General features: G+C 42.6%; 2 protein-coding genes across 5 annotated transcripts in view; one reads left to right on the top strand and one right to left on the bottom strand.

Annotated features, from left to right (window-relative positions):
• Nucleotides 1–6,203: 6,203 nt before the first annotated feature.
• qrsl1 (glutaminyl-tRNA amidotransferase subunit QRSL1) lies at nt 6,204–13,030 on the bottom strand. Its single transcript, XM_046414034.1, has 11 exons — nt 12,876–13,030; nt 12,051–12,210; nt 11,871–11,969; nt 11,695–11,791; nt 11,448–11,609; nt 11,170–11,345; nt 10,121–10,233; nt 9,465–9,657; nt 8,891–9,008; nt 8,479–8,684; nt 6,204–8,048 (listed from the first exon to the last, which is right to left on the bottom strand). Exons 1-11 carry the CDS (start codon nt 12,897–12,899, stop codon nt 7,831–7,833), a joined length of 1,566 nt encoding a protein of 521 aa, XP_046269990.1. The 5' UTR covers nt 12,900–13,030; the 3' UTR covers nt 6,204–7,830.
• rtn4ip1 (reticulon 4 interacting protein 1) overlaps nt 12,976–19,767 on the top strand; it is a 9,539-nt gene continuing 2,747 nt past the window's right edge. Inside the window, exons 1-8 of one of the 4 annotated variants that reach the window (XM_046414036.1) lie at nt 12,976–13,094; nt 13,339–13,637; nt 14,897–15,048; nt 15,808–15,876; nt 16,313–16,437; nt 16,772–16,820; nt 17,159–17,295; nt 17,443–17,626. In XM_046414036.1, coding sequence (XP_046269992.1) covers nt 13,364–13,637; nt 14,897–15,048; nt 15,808–15,876; nt 16,313–16,437; nt 16,772–16,820; nt 17,159–17,295; nt 17,443–17,626 — 990 coding nt within the window. In that variant the 5' untranslated portion in view covers nt 12,976–13,094; nt 13,339–13,363. Of the gene's footprint in view, nt 13,638–14,896; nt 15,049–15,807; nt 15,877–16,312; nt 16,438–16,771; nt 16,821–17,158; nt 17,296–17,442; nt 17,627–19,088; nt 19,134–19,767 lie in introns of all 4 variants that reach the window. The other 3 variants (XR_006845523.1, XM_046414037.1, XM_046414035.1) reach the window with 3 other exon arrangements.

The following is a 19,767-nucleotide window of genomic DNA, read 5'->3' as shown; positions in this document are numbered from 1 at the left end:
TCCGAGCAAGCACTGAACTTACAAATGGTCTTAATTTCCAATTAAAAGATGTTCAGTTGTAAATTAATGACCTACGGATATTGCGTAAAGAAACGCTGCAAAGCGTAAATGCCGGTTGCCAGTTCATCGTTTCAAAGTTAAAGGATTTTTTAATGTCATCTGAGCATTTAGGTACACTTGAAATCATTTGTATTTGAGGGAAATTTGGTCTACACTGATTAAGCAACCATAAATCACTTAATTTTTTCCTCTAGAACAACACGTTAAGGCATCTCATGTTTTATACAACTAATCTGCAAAGCGTCTATAGGAATAATCGAGGGTTTGCTCCCATCTAAATGTGGTACATTTACTGCCCTGCATGAACTTTGTCGTATTAAAAACGGGAAATAATGTGGTCCCGTATGCTACAGGTGGTCCAGGCTCAGTCCGTCACGGAGGCCTCCATGAACGCATCACAGGCCAATTCAACCATGCCGGCCAAACCCGCATTAAATACAACCAACGAAAAGAACGCGTCCGGCAGGGTGGACGCGTTCACGCTGCTGCTCCCGCTGGCACTTGCAGCCTCCCTCCTCCACGGCTGCTCACAATGACGGGGCTGATGGGACTTCACACTGGACACGCACTGCCAAGACAGCTGGGCTGGGGGCGCAACGTTATTCCAACATTTATATATATTTTTTAAAAAAATCCTTTCTCTCCCAAAACTCATTACACCAAAGAATTTGTCGGACTTTTTTTATTTTACTTATATATATTGAGAACTTTTGGAAAGGAACGCACACTGCCGTAGCTCAGTTTTATTCACCAATCGGGGACGCGCCACTGCTCTTGTCCTGCTGTTCTTTGCACGGGCCCTTTAGTGGACTATTAAAATACCTCTTTTGGGAGAACATCGGTCTCTTGGTTGAGGCTTCCTCTGTGGGGGTTCGGAGAGAATATTCTGTTTTGGTATTTTTTTTTTTTTTTTTTTTTTTCGGCAGGTAAAACTCGTATGCACAATGCACGTACAAATGTCGTGGTTACAAAATTAAATGTCGTGACACCAGGCTTCGTAGACCTAAATGTTTTGTTTGTTTTTAAAAAAAAAAAAAAAAAATTGTATCAAATTCTGGAAATGTCTGATGTGATTGTGATTTAGAATTTAAATTTTGTAAGTGAAATAAAGTTTAATTGGAAGTGACAAGATGGACCATTTATTAATTTTTTTTTGTTTGTTTGTTTGTTTTTTTTTTCTCGTTTGCAAGTATAACATGAGTCAAACTTGAGATGGGTCATAAACCAACAGTCAAATCTGAAGATGATGCAGTTTTCATCCACCCACATTTGTGGTGAAGGGGGATCAAAAATGCAGAGTCATTTGAGTCATTAACCCTAAAACTTTTTAATACTGCAGACTGTGTGTACACAAAGCAATCTCACCTGAGACTGTAGAAATCAACTGCAGAAGGGATTTTGATTGCTTCAGCCTCGTGGGCTCCTAATCCGGTATGTAGTGAAAGTTAAGTCGTGTCATACTAAGAACGAACACATCCTCCTCAGCCTGCATGTATTTTGGTTGAACTTCACTCTGCGGTGTTCATGTGCTGAAGGGGCAGAGGCTTCTGTACCCACTTCAAGTTTCACTTTAACTCATTTAGATATGAACAGGATCCCTTGACATAACCAGTTTGGAAGCCAGCAGTGGTCCAGTATGCAGCATACAGACAAATGAGCAAAGCACTGGACATTGAGTGGACTTCTCACTTAGACAACTTGTTTTCAGGAGTTAGACTTCTGAAATGAGCAAAAACCATTCACAGACCATATTTTTAATGAGATGTTTTAATAAAATAACATTATTCTTACCAGAGTGTTTTTGTCTTAACACACTGAGTTTCAAATGTTGGCTCAACAAAGCACCCTGATATGAATCACTAGGGTTATATTAACCCTTTCTACTGTCGGGGAGCCACAATTGCCAAAGTCACAACAATAAATATGGTTTTATTACTACACAAAGGGAGGATGTGAGGACTAGATAAGCAAAATAACCTTAACTGACAGAGATGAATAATTTCAAGGCTGTTGAGCCAGGCCTCCTCCTTCACCTGATGCAGGGGCTTTGCCATCAAAGGACCTCCCTATCTGTTGGAATTCACCTGTTCTTGCCTCTCCATCCCCCATCCTACCCACTCTTGATCTGTGTGGGAACTGCAACCCACCCTGATCACATGACAAAAGCAGTATTGTCAAGCTCATCTTATCTGCTCCATAGCCAGACTCACATCAGAACCTTTGCTCCATGAGCCCCCCACCCATCCCCCTTCTCCCCTCATCAAGTACCTCTGCTTCTGTCTCATAATCATGTTTTGTTTTTTTGGTGGAAGTAGATCTCCATTTCCTCTCTCTCCACTTCATAATCCAAAGCAAAAGAGGCCTGACGGAACTCAACAGGAATGCAGCTGTGACTCTAATGCCACTGAGTGCAGTCAGGTGATCAAGAGAGTAGTTCTCCTTTAGTTGACCGCTAGAGTGTGACCACTTAAGGCCCTCCTCCTCTTGCCTTGCAGCCACTCCACTCATGTCCTCCCGTCCACCTGAACCGTAAAGAGAAACCTTAGTTCAGGTATAGTTGTTTGTTCACTTGTGGAGAATGAAGGAGGCAGCACATTATAGGGAACAAATAAAAGACAGTGGAGAGGAAGGATAAGAGGAGGGAAGAGGAGGATCAGAGAAAGGTGAAGGACACTCCAAAGCTTTTAATGCTGAGCTAAACAATAGCTCACTCTTCTCCTGCTCTTTTTCCAGCAGGAATCTGAGCTTCAAAACCTTTAACTATGACACTGAAGCATCAGATAAGTGATTTGACTACAGAAGCTAAATGGCCAAACTGCTTTTTAGAATTACAACTGTCTTATCTGGAAGTTTTGAGCTTCAAGAGCAAATTCTGTCCCTCAACACTGATTTAGCATACAGTCCAGTGTCTCTGTGGTGTCTGAAAGTTAGTTAGCCTGGAGTTAGTTGCTTATCAATAAGTCAAAGACTATCAAGTGCTGCAAACAGATATCACATCACGTTTGCTGTGGACTCCCAGCATGATACTTACAGCCCTTTCGAGCAGGGTTGTAATGAAGCATCCAATTCTACACAGGCCGCACCACTGAAATGAGAATCAAAGAGGAACTGAAACAGTGAAGTCATTATGTGTTGACCACTTCATTTGCTGTTTACAGAAGTGAGAAAAATACATTTCTCAAGTGAGATGCAATGTGAGAACTACATCAGTTTCTCATAGATTGGTTGGCACAAATTGTTGCACAGAGATGCCAGTTGATGAATCCTAATGATTTTGGTGAGCACATGCCACCAGCAGTGTCACATTACTGTTTCTGAGTGAAACTTCATGACAATCCATTTGTCTCCACAAACCCTTTGTGATCCAAAACTTTGGTTTGTGCAGCCCCTCTACCTCAGCTGGACTTTACGTTTACTGGAAACTAAAAACTACATGGAAAAGGGCAACTTTCATGTGTTGTAAAAAAAAGAAAAACAAGCAAACAAACAAACAAACAAGCAAACAAAAAAAGGAGGAAGGAAACTGCCCTCAACTGAAACCAATGTATATATGAGCACACCACAATCCAAAGTATCAGCAGAATTTGGTCAGGTCACCATGTCAGGTGTATTTATGGGAATGCATTGATGTTGACCTTGTGGTACTTTTACACATACAGAAATGGGTAACCTTATCATCCATGCCACAATGTACCTGCTTCACTTATTGCATTTACAGTACTGATAAGAGACATCCCTGTGTGCTTCATCATTTTTGGGAAATTCAGAGCTCTATCAACACACTTCCCATGCACACAGGGTATATGAGGTTTGACTGATCTTGAGTCAGCATTAAACACTGAGTATATTTGTTTTCTTTTGTTGATTTATCTTAAAGCAAAGCAACACACACACACACAAAACACCACCCGTCACTTCTTTTCCACTTCTGTGGTGTTGAAGTCATGCGTGCAGATCAGTCAACATATCCTGCTTTCCTGTTCTGTTTCCTGGTCTTGACACCTGGACCATGACATGCTGTAAAATCACATTTTACATTTTAATTGTCCTGTTTTCAACATCAGCTGCTTGCACGAGAAGCCATCATCAATCAAAAGTGTCTTTGCATTTGAGGAACAAACAGCAGTTAATGACACTGTAGCATTGCGTTATCTGGCTACCATGGCAACTATCTGTAAGTCATCCTTGCTTCCTCATGTCAGTCTACAGTATGTGGTGCCTTTCTCATACATATCGCCTGACATCATTACTAACAAAACTTCTCTTGGCCAAAGCTGTCCTTTGTGATCCACTTTGTCATGACAGTCATAAAAACCTGAGCAACATTCAAAGTGTATGTAGCACAAGAGTTGTAAACTAGTATTTTTCATCTAGTAAAGGAGACAGATGAGTGAGGCAGTGGCCCTTTACACCTCTATTGTGAGAGACAAAAAGAAAGTCTACAGTAACTCCATCACTCCATCCCTGTATCAATCCATGCTTCCATGTGTCCTTGCAAAAACCTGGATTAAAGTGATTAAAGTGACATATTTTGTCATTGGAGGGAACTCACTCCAACGAAATTTGTTCTCTGCATTTAACCCACCCAAGTGACGTGCACACACACACAGCAAACCCGGGGCAGTGGGCGACCGCGTGCAGCGCCCGGGGAGCAGCGGGGGTTAGGTACCTTGCTCAAGGGTACCTCAGCCATGGACACCGGGACGGGGAATCGAACCAGCGATCCACCGGTTACGGGTCCGACACCCTAACCTAACCCTGCAAGCATGGGCCACCAATCTCTCACAGGACTAACACAAACATTAATGTTCGAGCTTACATGCCATTCAAAAAACAGCCCTTTAAAGAATGCAACCACAAGTTAGTCTGTGGAAGGTGCAGCAAGCTGAAAGAACCAACCTCTGTGTTGGGGAAATCCCTTCAGATGGCACCAGCTAGCTGTGTCACTAATCCTCTGGTTTAAAGAGGAACACGACCACACACACTCACACACTCTTGATGCTTGTTTTTTTTTTTTTTTTTAATTTACAGTGCCAGCACGAAGAGAAACAACCGCACTGCCCACTTCTCAAACCAACAAAAACACATTTATCGTTGGTAGATGTCTCTCATTTCACAACAACACTCAAAGCACGACACCAAGCACTGTGGGGGTACTGTACAATATCACAGTCAGTAGACATTATTTAATGTCCTGTAGTCCAATGTGAAAAGAGATCTTATTAATATATTGAAGGAACAGAGTCAGTAACTGTAAAGCAGAGATTATAGTCATACACGGTCTTCTAGGTACCTTATTAGTATTAAGAGTACCAGAATTATGTCTGTGATAGAGACATGAGTGTGTGGTGCCGAGACTTCATTAGGACGTCCTTCTCTATCAGTCGTGAATGAGGGCGACATGTGCGTAATGAACACAGAGATCAGGATCAAATGAGGAGTATTGGAACGAGGTGCGAGGGATGGAGGGAGGATGAAAGAGGGGAGAAGAGGACACCACGCAAATCAACACATCCGGAGAGGAGAATGTCAAAGGAAAGAAGAGCCCAGCATGGTCTCTCTGTGCACTGCTGTGTGCTTGCATGTGTGAAGTACTGGACACAACAAAGGTAGCTCAATATATGGAACTCTGCACTTCACTGGACATGCCAGTTTTCACGTTTCTTTTTGAGATAGCCATGGTAGAAGCTAGAATGACCTTGATGCAAGGCAGCAAGGGGGGAAACAGCTAGCTTGCTTCTACCTAAAGTTAAAATATGTGAATGACTGTATCTCCCGAAAGGTCAAACGATCCCTTTAAAGGTGAAGTTCTTATTTCTGAAAGTACCTACAGAAACAAGGACACGAGCTCTAACTAGCCTCTTAATCCTATTCTTAATTGCCTTAATGTGGCATGTCATGGTAGGGGCTGTGTACAGAATTACTTTAAATACAGCAGAGTCCCAAATAGATGCTTTGTGTTGTATTCAGACCGAGTTGACATACTTTCAGCTGATGGAGAACAGATGATACGCTAGCAGGTGTGTTAGCTGTATGCTAACTGTAGCAACAGTGAGCGTGGAGGTAGGGATTCCTCGATACTAAAATGAAATTAGGAAATGGTGGACCTGGTCTGGAATAAAACCACACAGCACATTTCATGTATGAAGCAGATATATTTTTCAAATGTTATTTTAATTGATTTTAGAGCAACAACCTTATTGTTGCTTATTGTTTCAAGCTAAAGACATTAAATTGTTCAAAATAACTGAAAACAAGATTACTTTCACCCAAACTTATGTGGTCCATCAAAGTGATGTGAAATAAGAATATTCAAACGATGAAAATGAAAATACAAAAAGGAAGTGCTTTCTCATGGGAGTTTTGTTGGCATTTGGTCTAGACCTGCTCTAACTTGTGTGTCATGAGACAACTTTTGTTGTGACTTGGTGCTATATAAATAAATTGAACTGAACTGAAAAGGAAGTATGATCACTGCAATTTATAAGTAGAGTTTACAGATCAAAGCTATTTTCACACTGATACAGAGAAAAGAGGAAGTACTTGTCTTGCCTCTGCACATTTTGAAATCATTGCTAAACTGCAGTATCACAACTTCTCACAGGACAAGTATATGTTACCACCTGCAGAGCGACGGCTCAGGATTATGTAAGCTTGAAGTCAACTGAGAACAGGCTATAGCAGACTCGGTGAGCACTCGGGGTAGCACCTTAGTTTAGACCACTTTCCAGCACTGTAATTGGCTGACTGGATTACTGACTGGTTTCACTTGAGCTGATCCCAACACTTTAATGTGTACAGCTTTAGTATTTCAGGAGCTAAAATGGTTCCAAGAGTATCTTGGTGTGATGAAAAATTGTTATCCAAATCTTCTGCAATAAATCTTTCTTCCAACATTCATATACTTGCAGAAAATTGTCTTTGTAAAATGTCGATACATGTAATTTGGTGAAATTTGAGATGGGGACTTGTGGTATATGTTTTGTCAAAGACGGTGTTCTAGCAAGGGATGTAGGACCCCTTGCAACACTGTTCCAAATAGAATGGAAAAAAGGAAGGAGACAAAACTTATTCTAAGATTATAATGATTTCTTGACATGGATACCGATTAATGTATAAATGTATGTATGTATTATAATTCATCCTGTGGTCACTGTGCTATGATGAACTGACTGTCACACCAACACTTGCAGCACCAGAGTCAAGCCGCCAACAGGGCTAAAAATACCAAAAATTAGCAAGAAATCTGTGAGGCTTTGCTGCTTTCCTTTATCTTCAGCTACAGCAAATCGAGTATTCTGGGGTTTTGAATATCAATTCATCTTCCAAATTTTGTCCATTTAAGACGTGTTTTTTGTTGTTTTTATTTTAATTTGCCTTTTTTTGGATAGTGGCAGCCCAAGAGAGACAGGAAAGGGGGAGAGAGAGTTGATGTAGTAAAGGGCATGGGCTTTAACCAGACCTGGGGCACCGTTCTGAGGACCAGGCTGCAGTACACGATGCAGAGCTCTACAGGGTGAACTACCAGGGCACACTGTTGATGAGACATTTCACCAAAAATCAAAAATATCATCCCCACAGTGGTGTTAGAGGAAAAAGTAAGGGGATTACTCTAAGCAAACGAATGTACAAAATGTCACGACAATCCTTTCAATAATTGTGGAGATATCTCAGTCTGGACCTAAGTGGTGGATGACTGATCGGCCAAGAGACAGACACAAACTGTCCATCATATGTATGGCACAGTCCACTGTGTCTTGTCCACAGTTCTCACACAGCTGAGGTCTGCTCCCTTTTGGTCATTCCTGTGTCATTATTGCTCTCCCTGGACTCCCCATAGTCACTGATGGAGGGAAACCCAACCCTCTGCTCAATCCACTGGGCAACACTTAGCAGCTTCTTGTCTTGGAGAGCGGGACCGATAAGCTGCAAACTAATGGGAAGGCCCCGTCTTGATAAAGCAGTTGGCACAGAAACAGCGGGGAGACCTGGGGTGAAAAAAAAGAGAGCTGAAGAATGTTCCAGGAGAGGCAGTGATTAGATCTCAAGGTTAGTTAGAGGTTAGTTTGGAGAGTGATAAGAGGCTGGAGAAAGTTTAACTGAATACAAACACATGCCTTCTAAGGCTCTGAGGTACACATAACTTTTTTTTTTTTAACCATCATTTACAAAGTAAAAAGAGTAACTATGTTTGCTCATTTCCTGTTCTCGTTTTACTGTGCAATTTATTCTCCTATGTGCCTTTTTGATAGAATGGTAAATAGGAAGCATAAACTGAAGTAGTTTTGGGTGAAAGGTGTTTTCAATATATACAATATACGTGTTTATCCATGCATGCATCTGTAACTTCCTGAATCCTCTCACACTTCCTGTGCATGCATGAACAAAGGCCTCTTTTTTTTCCCCCTCTGTCGGTACCTGCCATGTTGACAGGCTGGGTAAAGACATCTTCCTGTGTGCTGCGAGTTCGGTTGTCTTCCTGTGTGAAGTTGGAGTAACAGGCTGCGTCAGTCAGAGTGGTGGGCGTCAACAGCACGTCTACACCCGAGCTGAACACACGCTTGAAATCATTCGCAATCAGCCGGCGGATTTTCTGAGCCTTTACAAAGTAGCGCTGGTAGTTCCTGGCAAAATGAGGGCGAGTATGTTGATGGTTAATTTTTTGCCATTTAGGAAATATTACAGTATTACGCAAGTCAGCTTTGTTCTCTCTTCTTTTCCATATAGGACAACTTGGCAAATAAATCAAATATCTAATCTAATAACAACAGAGATCAGAGGAACAAAACTGAAACACAAAGGTGCAAGAAGGTTCATTTTGTTGGCTTACTGTTTGAGCAGGAAGTAGTTCCCAGACAATATCCTTCCTCTCACTACGTCGTTGAAGCCCTCATGTCGGGTGGAGGCGTACATGACCTCTGTTGAGCTGTCCACGGCACTACGGTGACCTGACAGAGTGAGGGAAATCAGTGGTATTACCTTTTCTGTAGGACTGTGTATTGACAAGAATCTGTTGATATGATATGTATCACGATACACAGGTTACGATTCAGTATGCTGTAATACACTGGTTTGTACATTGAAGTAGAAGAGTCAAATGACTGAGGACAGATTACAACACAGCTGTCCAGCTGTCAGGGGGTTAAATATAACACTAATTGAACTACTGCCACAAATTTTTGCATGGAAACTATTCATTAAACATCAATATAGTGTTTTTGTTTGGATCACAAAATGCAACATAGCAAAATTCAAGTGTATCGATATTTTCTTACAACCCTCCTCTTCTGATTTTGCACTGTAAAATAATTCAAAAGATTCCCTCTCTAACCTCCGGCGTGATGTAGCACCTGGTGTAAAAGGCTCCACGCTGCACCCTTATCGTATTGCATACTGGTTCGTACCGTATTCCAGGCCATCAAAACGGGCCATGTTAGACGCCACCTCAGCACAGCACAGGACATGGTAGCACACAATGGAGTGCTGAGTGTGGGGGAGGGATACTTGCTCCACCCGCGCCCCCGCCCTCTCAAACATGTCAGCAACGCGACGCCACTGTGCCACAGTCTCTTCAGACAGCCCTGGGGCATGGTATTCCTGACATACATGAACAGACAGAAGAGACGGGCAGTTTAAGGATATCAATGCATTTGTATTCACAGAGACATTTTAAAAATCTTTATACACATAATGTGCTGTAGAAGAAATCTGATTTGTTGATATTACTGCTAAGACACACACACTGCAGGTACAGGATATGACTCAAGAGTTTTCATTCAAAAATCAGTAGAACTAGAACAGCAAGCAATTTGTCAGGATGGAAAATATGTGCATATACATGAATAACACAGACGTTGTAATATCAACAATTTCTTCTCCAGTTACCGCTAAAATGATTGATTGTTTCTCTTTGTTTTTCACATTGTTGACTTCTTCACATTTCCAAAAATGGTTTTAAAAAGGACTGTGGTATTCTTCAACTTATGAACATCTCATGTTTCAAATGTTTTCTAGCACCAACCCTTAGAATGCTCAGGTGTTTGACTGATTTTAACCTCACCTTGGGGATGCCTACACAGATGTTCTTGGCATCAAAGTCTTCAGGTAGATCTGTCAGCGATGAAGGTGCAGGAATTGTTGTAGAGTCTCTAACATCAAGACCTTGGAGCACACCTGTGTGACATAACAAGAAAGAGGAACAAAGAAACGTGGCTCAGATACAGAAACGCCCCCATAAGAACCCCGATGTCACAGCTGCTGCTATGGAAATATTTTGTTGAATTACTCCCACCACACTTCCTGTTAACCAACAGTTAACTTCTGATGTATCTGACCCTCAAAAATAACATAAACATTTGCTGTGCATTAAATTGTACCTGCAGGTGGACTGGCAGTGCATCACACTATGCATCATAACAACAACAATTTTATTAAAAAATGTATTTACTTAACTGATATTTTTATCCAAAGCAGTGAAGTGAGAGACTGTGAGGCGTGAAGTACTACTAACTAACCCTGTACTGACGTTATGTTATGGATGTGCTTGAAGTTATACAAGTCACTTGCTGTTTGCCTACTTGTGCAGTAAAAAAAAAAACCTTGAAAACTGTAAACTGTTAAGTTGCATACAGGTGTACAGGATACTGCTGGAACTAACAGGGTCCCATTTCTAATAAATAAACTATGTGGTATTGGACTCATGCAAAGACTCATTTACTCCCCGATACTGATTCTAGCATTGTAGACTGTATCAGATCAGCTACAGTCTGTACCAAGAATTAAAGAACAGAAAAACCAAGTTACCTGACACAGTATAAATTACTAATTCCAATGGTAAAAATGCAATAAAACAGAAAAAGCTGGCGCGGGGGCATATGGAGCAGAGTCGGGCAGAGAAATATATCCAGACTTATTCAAGCAGTCTTGAAGTAAGTCAGTGCCCACTACATAACCAGGTAGGTCCCATTGAATTCAAAGCCCTCTATTAAAAAGCTGTAGAATGTTCACATTCATGAAAAGCACATTTTTGAGTAGGCTCAGATGATGTTCAACTGTAGGACAACAGCCTGCAGTGTAGTGACATGAAAAGGGTCAAGAAAAGTTTCATACCTAAGACAATGGCTGTATCGTTAACACTACGAGTCACAATGCCAGGGACGTCCATGGAGTTGACCAGGGGGATGAGACCATGCCTGGACAGCAGACCGTATGTGGGCTTCAGCGCCACGACACCACACAGCGCTCCAGGGTTACGAGTAGAACCACCGGTGTCTGAACCCAAAGCCCTGCCAAGTGATTATGAAAACAGTTCATTGTGATTTATGAACACCATTCTGAATCAGGTCTTTCTTTCTTTCTTTTCTGTGTCTTTGCAAGAGTTCCCTCACAGGTAGCTGGTGAGTGATGCCACAGCTGCAGCGCTTCCTCCTGAACTTCCTCCAGCAATGACCCAGTCAGAGTCTGGTTCTGCCCCTGTCTGCTCTCTGTATGGAACAGCATAGCTCCAGGGGTTTCGCACCGGACCGAAAGCCCCATCAGTACTGCCTGCACTGTGAGACAAATACACAAGACAACAACAACCAGTCACAGTCACAACAATCAGTCAATTTATAAAATGGCCTGAAATAGCCTTACCCCATAGCAAACTCATCCATGTTGGTCTTCCCCACGAGAACGGCCCCTTGGTCAAAGAGCTTCTGGACTACTGTAGCATTGTAGGGTGGGATGTAGCCTGAAGAAAAAGTAATGGAACGTAATCATTAGTGGACTGACAGAGAGTGGAAAATACTTTCACTGAGGGTCTCACAGACCTTTCAGCATCCTGGAAGCACAAGTGGTCTTTATATTTTCTGTGCAGAAGTTGTCCTTGACTGCAAAGGGGATTCCATCCAGCGGACCTTTTGGGGCACCTGAAGGAAAAAAAGGACCACACGGTAAGACCTATGACTCCCCACAGAATATATAGAGAGACACTCACCACGAGTCCACACCTTGCAGCAGTCTGGTTTCTGCTTCTTGAGCCTGCTTCAGCGCTGACTCCTCCGTCACAGTGATGAAAGCATTAAGATGTTGTGTTTTCCTGATGCGGTTCAGACACTTCCTACAAAGCTCTGTTGGGGAGATTCTTCCCTGCCTGAGTGCCAAAGACACCTGGAGAACATCGACGGAACAGCAGTGGTGGAATGTAAATCAGGTCTTTTTCACAGCAGAAACACTGACATGAGATAACAGCTACATTCAGGTTTAATTAATTACATGTAGCCTTTCCAATGAGCAAACAATGTAGACCTGAATGGAATGGGACCTTAATTTGTATCACATGTAACACCCGTGTTTTGCCTATTATGTCATGTCAAATGGCTGCAGTGAAGATGCATTCAAGTTCCAGCAATGTCAGAGTGACAGTGAACCAGCCTTTTCTTAAAATGTCTTCCTATACAATACTGAGCTGAGTGTTTACATTTTACCCTACCTATACTTCTACTCCATTACATTTCAGAGGTCAGTGTTTTGTGTTTTACTCCACTACATTTATTTGACAGTTTTACAAGCAAAGATTAAATTGTAAAATAAGATGTTATTTGCTAGCATTAAAATTCAGGCCTGTTACAATAATACTACATTAATAACGATGAATATAAGACATTCTGCATGCGTACTATAAGTGAAACGGTTACTTTAAGTGTTAGCTACTGCCAGTCAGGGAGCAAAAGTATTAGCTATGACTTGACAGCACACACTAAGCCGCAATATGCCGCTACGTGCACCACACACACAGAATTAATATCAGAGAACACACGAACAATTGTACTAACCTCACTAATTGTCAGGCCAAGCATGGTTACAGTGTTTTTGTTACGGCATTTCAAATTAACAGCAACCTTCACACAGTGTGCCCATCAGCGGGCTGCCATATTTGTTTCGATATTCTACGTCTAACAGCGCATCCTGTGATTGGACAGCATTTGAAGAAGACGCATTCTGATTGGTGGAGTGGCGGAGCGCTGTCCAAGACACCAGTCGAGGAAGTGCAGGTTGGGGACGAGGACGTTGAAACCTAAAATGACCATAAATTTTGGAATCATTGCTTATATCGACATGACTAGTTAGATATGTTTATTAAAATGTTTTTAGCTAGAAGGTAGTTGTTGCTCATGAAGAACTTCAGTAAGGGGTTTAGTCTAATTTAACATATTGGTTTTATTGCGATCGAATCATCTAAAGGGACTGAAAGCATTGCTGATTTACATTTGATTTACGTTGCATCTTGTTTGACAGTATTTAAGATTTGAAGAGTTGGAAGATGCATTCTGTTAGACACAGCAGGTGGCTGTTCCACCTTGGTAAATCACGAAGTGTGAACATATCAGTTTCCTGGCATGGCAGCCAGACAAGACTGTTAAGTACTACCAAAACCTGCCGGACTGTTATGCCTGCCTGGGTTATCGATAAATATGGAAATAATGATGTGTTACGGTTCACCAAAAACGTCAGTTTCCCGGTCATCAACTACCCAAATGAAGTTATTGTCAAAGTGTTCGCGGCAGGACTGAACCCACTTGATGTCAGCATGAGAGGTGAGTGACATTTAAGTGTGCATACTTAAAGTGGCATCTGCAGGCTGAGGTAAAAACAAATGTGAGACATTGTTGTGACTTTTGTGAGCAAAACAGATACTAAACAGTGAGTGTGTCTTAGACTGAAGTGTCCTCTGCTTATTTCTTTAAATGAATCATGCATCCCTCCATCCTTCTCCCACTCAGCTCATTGATGCAGTTCAGACACGGTGGTGGTTTGAGCTCAACGTTAATGTCAGCATGCTGACATGCTCACAGTGACAGCGCTTAAGATCTTTAGATATTGCAGGTATAAGGTATAGTGGCGGGGCGCTCCCTTAGGGATAGGGTGAGGAGCTCTGTCACCCAGGAGGAGCTCGGAGTAGAGCCGCTGCTCCTCCACATCGAAAGGAGCCAGTTGAGGTGGCTCGGGCATTTGTTTCGAATGCCCCCTGGACACCTTCCTGGGGAGGTGCTCCGGGCACGCCCCACCGGGAGGTGGCCCCGAGGAAGATCCAGGACACGCTGGAGGGACTATGTCACTCAGCTGGCCTGGGAACGCCTTGGGGTCCACCCAGAAGAGCTGGAGGAAGTGTCTGGGGAGAGGGAAGTCTGGGTATCCCTGCTCAAGCTGCTGCCCCCGCGACCCGTTCCCGGATAAAGCGGGGATGTCAATGTCCACCATCTTAGCTCATGCAAACACTTGCTGATTAGTCCTGAACACCAACAGAAGCTGAGGATGACGGGAATGTCAGCAGCTTTGCATATATTTGGTCTTATTGACACAGTGAAATTTTGATGACAGCGCTAGAGGAAGAAGTCAACAAAGGTATTACAGTTCATCTCTGCTGACCATGAATGTCTGTACTAAATTCCATGGCAAGCCACCCAATAGCTGTTGAGATATTAAAGTCTGGACCAAAGTGACAATTTTAGACACTAACACGGCTAAACATACCAAAAGTGAACTTGTTCTAGCTTGTCGAATGTGATTGGGTTGCTTCTCACCTTTGTCTCAAGCGATAATAGATTTAATAATTTGTCGATTACACACTGAACAGAGAATTGAAACAAACAGTAGCCCTGCTACACCACTTGACACCACTGTATACTCTACAAGTCGGAGAATTACTCTGGTGTCTCCAGTCTTCTCTTTTCTTGTTTCCTGTCCCCCAGTGCGCAAACATTTTCTTGTCTTGTGCCATCGTTACATCTCCTGCAACATGACTCTTTCACGTTTGACATGACTTGGCTGTAATCAGAAACTCCCTCCCTGTCAGGCGGCTATGGTGCTGCTACACTGTCCATGAAGAGAGACCCTCTGAACATCAAGCAGTCAGGCAACGAGTTTCCTCTCATCCTGGGTAGGGATGTGTCCGGTGTCATCATGGAGTGCGGCCTGGATGTCAAGTACTTCAGAGAAAGGGATGAGGTAACCTAAGCAAACAGCCGACGAGGGTGATGTGTGCACGTACACTCAGTAACCACTTTATTATACATCCACGTATTTACAGAAACGGCTTGTTCCTGCACACAGTGAGTCATGTATGAATAAAGTATGAGTTTAAATGATATAGTCAGGGTGCTGTAAACAACAAAATCTAGCTGTGCGTGAAAACACCTTGTTGAAAGGCAGATTAGAGGTGAACCATTCAGATACAACTTGGAAAACACATAACCTGTGCTGAGGAGTCCTGATTCCTGATGCCACGTGCTGGTGGTGGAGTCAGTTTTTGGCAGGAGTGGTGTTAGCTTTTCAGTGATGCAAGCAGCCGGTGGTGTGATAGTGTGGGAGTGTTTTCTTGGCGGACATTAGAGCCTGTAATGCCAGCTGAACATCATCACCACCACATGGTCTCTGAGCACCACGGATGACCCGGCTGATCCGTGCCTGGCCACATCCGTCTACCAGGATTACACACTGCCAAAAGAACCTCTCAGGTAGAGCGGTTAGTTGCAAACTTATGAACCTTTGTGCAGTCTCATTTCTGTTGTGAACGAGCTGCTTCATCCTCCACTGTTCTCACTCACCACACAATCGGCACAATTCATTCAGTCAACCTACAAGCGACGCTGAGAGTTATCTCATCATCCTGAACTGTCATGATCTAAATGCACAGAGATGTGGACGGACCCACAGTTGTTCATATCTTTGGTTAATGAATGTCGTGTTGCTGCATGTCTCCCTCAGGTGTGGGCAGCCATCCCACCATGGAAGCAGGGCAGCTTGGCTGAGTTTGTGGTGCTGAGCGCCAATGAGGTATTGTTTATTTTTGGACTCCATTATTGTTTTAAGCTGATATTGTTAGTGCTACAGCAAATCTATCAATGTGGTGATGAGATTGTGATTTTTGTTTTTTTGTTTTTTTTTTCCACTGTCAGTGTTGTTTAATCGCTTTCCTTTTTTGTTGACAGGAAGTTTCAGTGACACATTTGATCAGTTTGATCGTCAGCGCATGAAACACATCCTCTTCTAAAATTAAATGTCAGCCCACCTCTTGCTGCTTATTACTGGTGCGAATGAAAATGAAAAAAACAAAAACAAACGACAATTGAAGCGTGGGAATGTGTGTATGTACGGCTAAATTTGGTACCGTTGTGCTTTTTCATAATGACTCAGCAGGCGTATTGCTGAACGATGTTGAGGCGGTGTTATGTTTACAACAGCTGTTATTACGAATGTGTGTTGTACACAGGTTTCCCACAAACCAAAGTCACTGAGCCACGCGGAGGCAGCGGCCATTCCCTATGTGGCAACCACTACCTGGTCGGCGCTGGTCAACACCGGAGGGCTCAGTAAGGACAACTGTGCCAAGAAGCGGTGAGAGAATGTGGACAAACACTGCCACATCGCTACCCGCACACACACAGTTTCCACTTGTTGTTAATCCCTGTCCACCCCTAAGAAGCTCCCTGCCTTTGATCTAGCCAATTATTCCACTCACTGCTCCTTCTAAGCTCGGCTCCTGTTAGCCCGCTCCGTAATAAGCCTCCGGATGACGTGCTCCGGTCCTCTGGCAGCGGCTCAGATGCTCCCTCGCACCGCAGTGAACTTGACACTCTAAAGCCCAGAGTGCATTTGACATTAATCCTAATGACAGAGAATCACAATTGAAACATTCATCGTACATGTCTGCGTTTCCTCATCCCCACAGGATTTTGATCCTTGGAGGGTCCGGGGGAGTGGGAACATTTGCTATACAGGTATGGATGAAGAAGAGGAGGAGGCTGCATATTTTAAATCCAAAAATGATTATGTTCACCCCTACCCTGTGATAGACATCTTGTGGTGACAGTGGTGTTATAAAAGATCTGTCAGGTTTCTATTTGCTTGGTGATGTGAATAATGTAGCTGGTGTTACACACAGGTAACATCTGATCTCATTATTTATATATTCTCTGTGTTTTTCAAACACTGGGTAACGCTCTGCTCCCTACAGTGACCCAAACACATGTTTTGTAGTTACCACAAAGATTATTTGACACATATTTGCCATGTGATGACATTGAAAGATGGGACTTCTGCTATCATTGGTGTCCAGATGCTGAAAGCCTGGGGAGCCCACGTGACCGTTACCTGCTCCCATAATGCCGAGAAGTTTGTCAGGAGTCTGGGGGCGGACTGCGTGGTGGACTACACTGCTGGACCTGTTGAGGAGCCGCTCAGTACGCTGGAGAAGTGAGACAATCACACACACGTGAAAAACGTAATGTTACAACTTAATCACACTCAGGCTTGATATCTCTCACTCTGCATTTTTGTTATCTCCCCAACCACCTGCAAATTCTCTATTTAACCAGACCCACTCCCTCTCTTCTGCTCAAGATTTGACCTGATCCTGGATAACGTTGGTGGGGACACAGAGCGGTGGGCGCTGAATCTGCTTAAGCCTTGGAGCGGCGCCAAATATGTCACCCTTGTAACCCCGTTCCTCCAGAACACTGACAGGCTGGGCATTGCTGATGGCATGATGCAGACTGCAGCCACAGTGGCCACCAAGGCCCTTAAGGTATTCCTGGTACAAGAACAAATGCAGTTTAATTAATGACATACATTGAAGAATAGATCTTTGCTACACTGGTTGGGCACCCACCTGAACTGACCCAAATGCAACATGTTGGTTACGCTGTGCGTTATGAAGGGATGCATGATTGATTGATTGATGCGTATTGCTGCTGGTAGATGTAGTAGGAGTTGGGAGCATCGTCATCTAATTCAACAGAGATTTATTGGGTTCTACGGATTTCTTTTTAATCTGTCATGCTGGGAATTAAATACGTGGATAAACTTTAAAAATTTGAATCTTGGGTAGACATTTTGTGTACCATCTACTGTACAGTTCTGTCAACGATCTTGGGTTGAAAAAATTTCCTGCAAAACCAAACATCGCAATATCAGATGATTCGGCTCACTTTGATTCATTTGAAAGGGACGACTGCGTTAAAATTAAAAGAAAAGAAATCTGAGCTTGACTTTGGCTGCAGCATAATACAGTGCAATGTCACCCAGCAAAGTGCTGCACTGTTACATGTGCAAGCGCAGATTCCTGGTTGATGACTTTGTGATATGAGGACTGCATTTGTACTGCCTACTTTGTGACTGTTGCTGGTAAAGATAAAATTATTGCAGCCAAGCATGGTAAAGCGCTGTGATGCTACAGATATACCCCAACAGACAAATCATATTCCCCAGATGTAAGATAACACGCTTGTTATCGCTTGTAGACCCCAGCAAAAATCACCTAAAATGAAATGCTAAAATTGTCATTCCCATTAAAATTAGAACTCCACAACTGCAGTATCTGTCAAAAATAATTACAGTATGTTATTTTATTTTTTTGCATATTGTTCGGCTTTACCTATATGTGATAAATGTCATTAGATATTTCCACTGACTGTGGACCACACTCTTCCCCAAAAACATACACACACACACACACCCTTCCTTTCTAAATCTTAGTACTTTGAATGTAAGTGGCATCCTGTCAGTGTGCCCAATGTGTGATGAACAACACGCTAAGCAAACCTTGCATGCAGTGCATTTGTGGTTTGTGCACTACCATCACTCTTTCCACTCAAGTGTTGTGTTAACCACACAATCCACAGCACAAAGTGACTAGAACAAATAGATGCGAAGAGATGGCTTGATTGTGAGTGTGACACCAAAACTGAACACTTCTTTGGTTACACCTAAAGCCAAATGTGTGACTTTTTATTAGCTGGGGTGGTTTAGGATTAGCGTTTTACATGAAATATTTGGAGAAGACATTCTGTGTGCGTAGTGGAAGAGGAAGAAAAGTTCTGTCTAAATCTGTGAATGGAAAACACGACGTTGCTGTTTGGGAGGAAAATTACTGAGTAACAAATGCACATGATTAGAGTGTGGTCCAAGTGATAAGAGCATAACACAAATAATTTCCATTGCATTAATTTACTAACAACTGTGTCTTGACACCTTTCTCTCTGAAACAGGATGTGAGGTGGAAATAATGTGGGAAACCTCATAAAGATGTTCCGGTATGTTAGAAAGTTGCTTTGCTCCTAATCTTTAGCTGGCTCATATTCTGTAGTCTTTAAACTGGATGAATTCCAGCCAAAATTACTGCAAACAGGGGAAAAAAAAGAAACAAGATTTCTAATATAATCAATTTATATTAAAAACTAAAAAGTGTTACCTTTGGTGACATATCAACAAAATGATCTCATCGACTGCCTTTCTAGCCGCAGCAGGCAGCAGTTTCAGCTAAAATCCTCTGCTGAACTTTCTATATGCAACCTGCACCGCTGAACGGCAGACAAAGTTAGCAACCAGCAAGTGAACACAGTGGAGCATTTAGCAGCTGAAGAAGCAGATATTATCCTCAGGAGTTGGGATGAAAACAGAACTAAAATGATGAAGAACATTACTAGACTTTAATTCTAACTTTTCTCGCTTCTTTCAAGTAAAGCTGGAATTTACTTGAAATTACTTGAACTCAAGACGTGGATGGAGGGGACAAACCCAAAGACGTTTTCTTTTTTTTTCCAGCTAAATGTGACAAAGTTACACCGAGGGGTTTGCCCCTGAGGTTGACAGAAAGGTGCGACATGAAACAGACAGCAGAACAGCAGAACGTGTTCAGTCGTCTTCTTCCTCATCTACCAATCCCGC

Source organism: Scatophagus argus, chromosome 15 (assembly GCF_020382885.2).
Source record: "Scatophagus argus isolate fScaArg1 chromosome 15, fScaArg1.pri, whole genome shotgun sequence".
NCBI lineage: Eukaryota > Metazoa > Chordata > Actinopteri > Scatophagidae > Scatophagus > Scatophagus argus.
The sequence above is the reverse complement of the archived record's forward strand: the minus strand, read 5'-3'. Positions and strand labels throughout refer to the sequence as shown.

Coding starts and splice junctions, on each gene's coding strand:
- qrsl1 (XM_046414034.1), bottom strand. CDS start 12,899: ATGCTTGGCCTGACAATTAGTGAG. Junction 11,346..11,447: donor GCATCACTCACCAGCTACCT/GTGAGGGAACTC, acceptor ATCACTTGGCAG/GGCTTTGGGTTCAGACACCG. Junction 8,049..8,478: donor CCAGCCTGTCAACATGGCAG/GTACCGACAGAG, acceptor TTTTCACCCCAG/GTCTCCCCGCTGTTTCTGTG.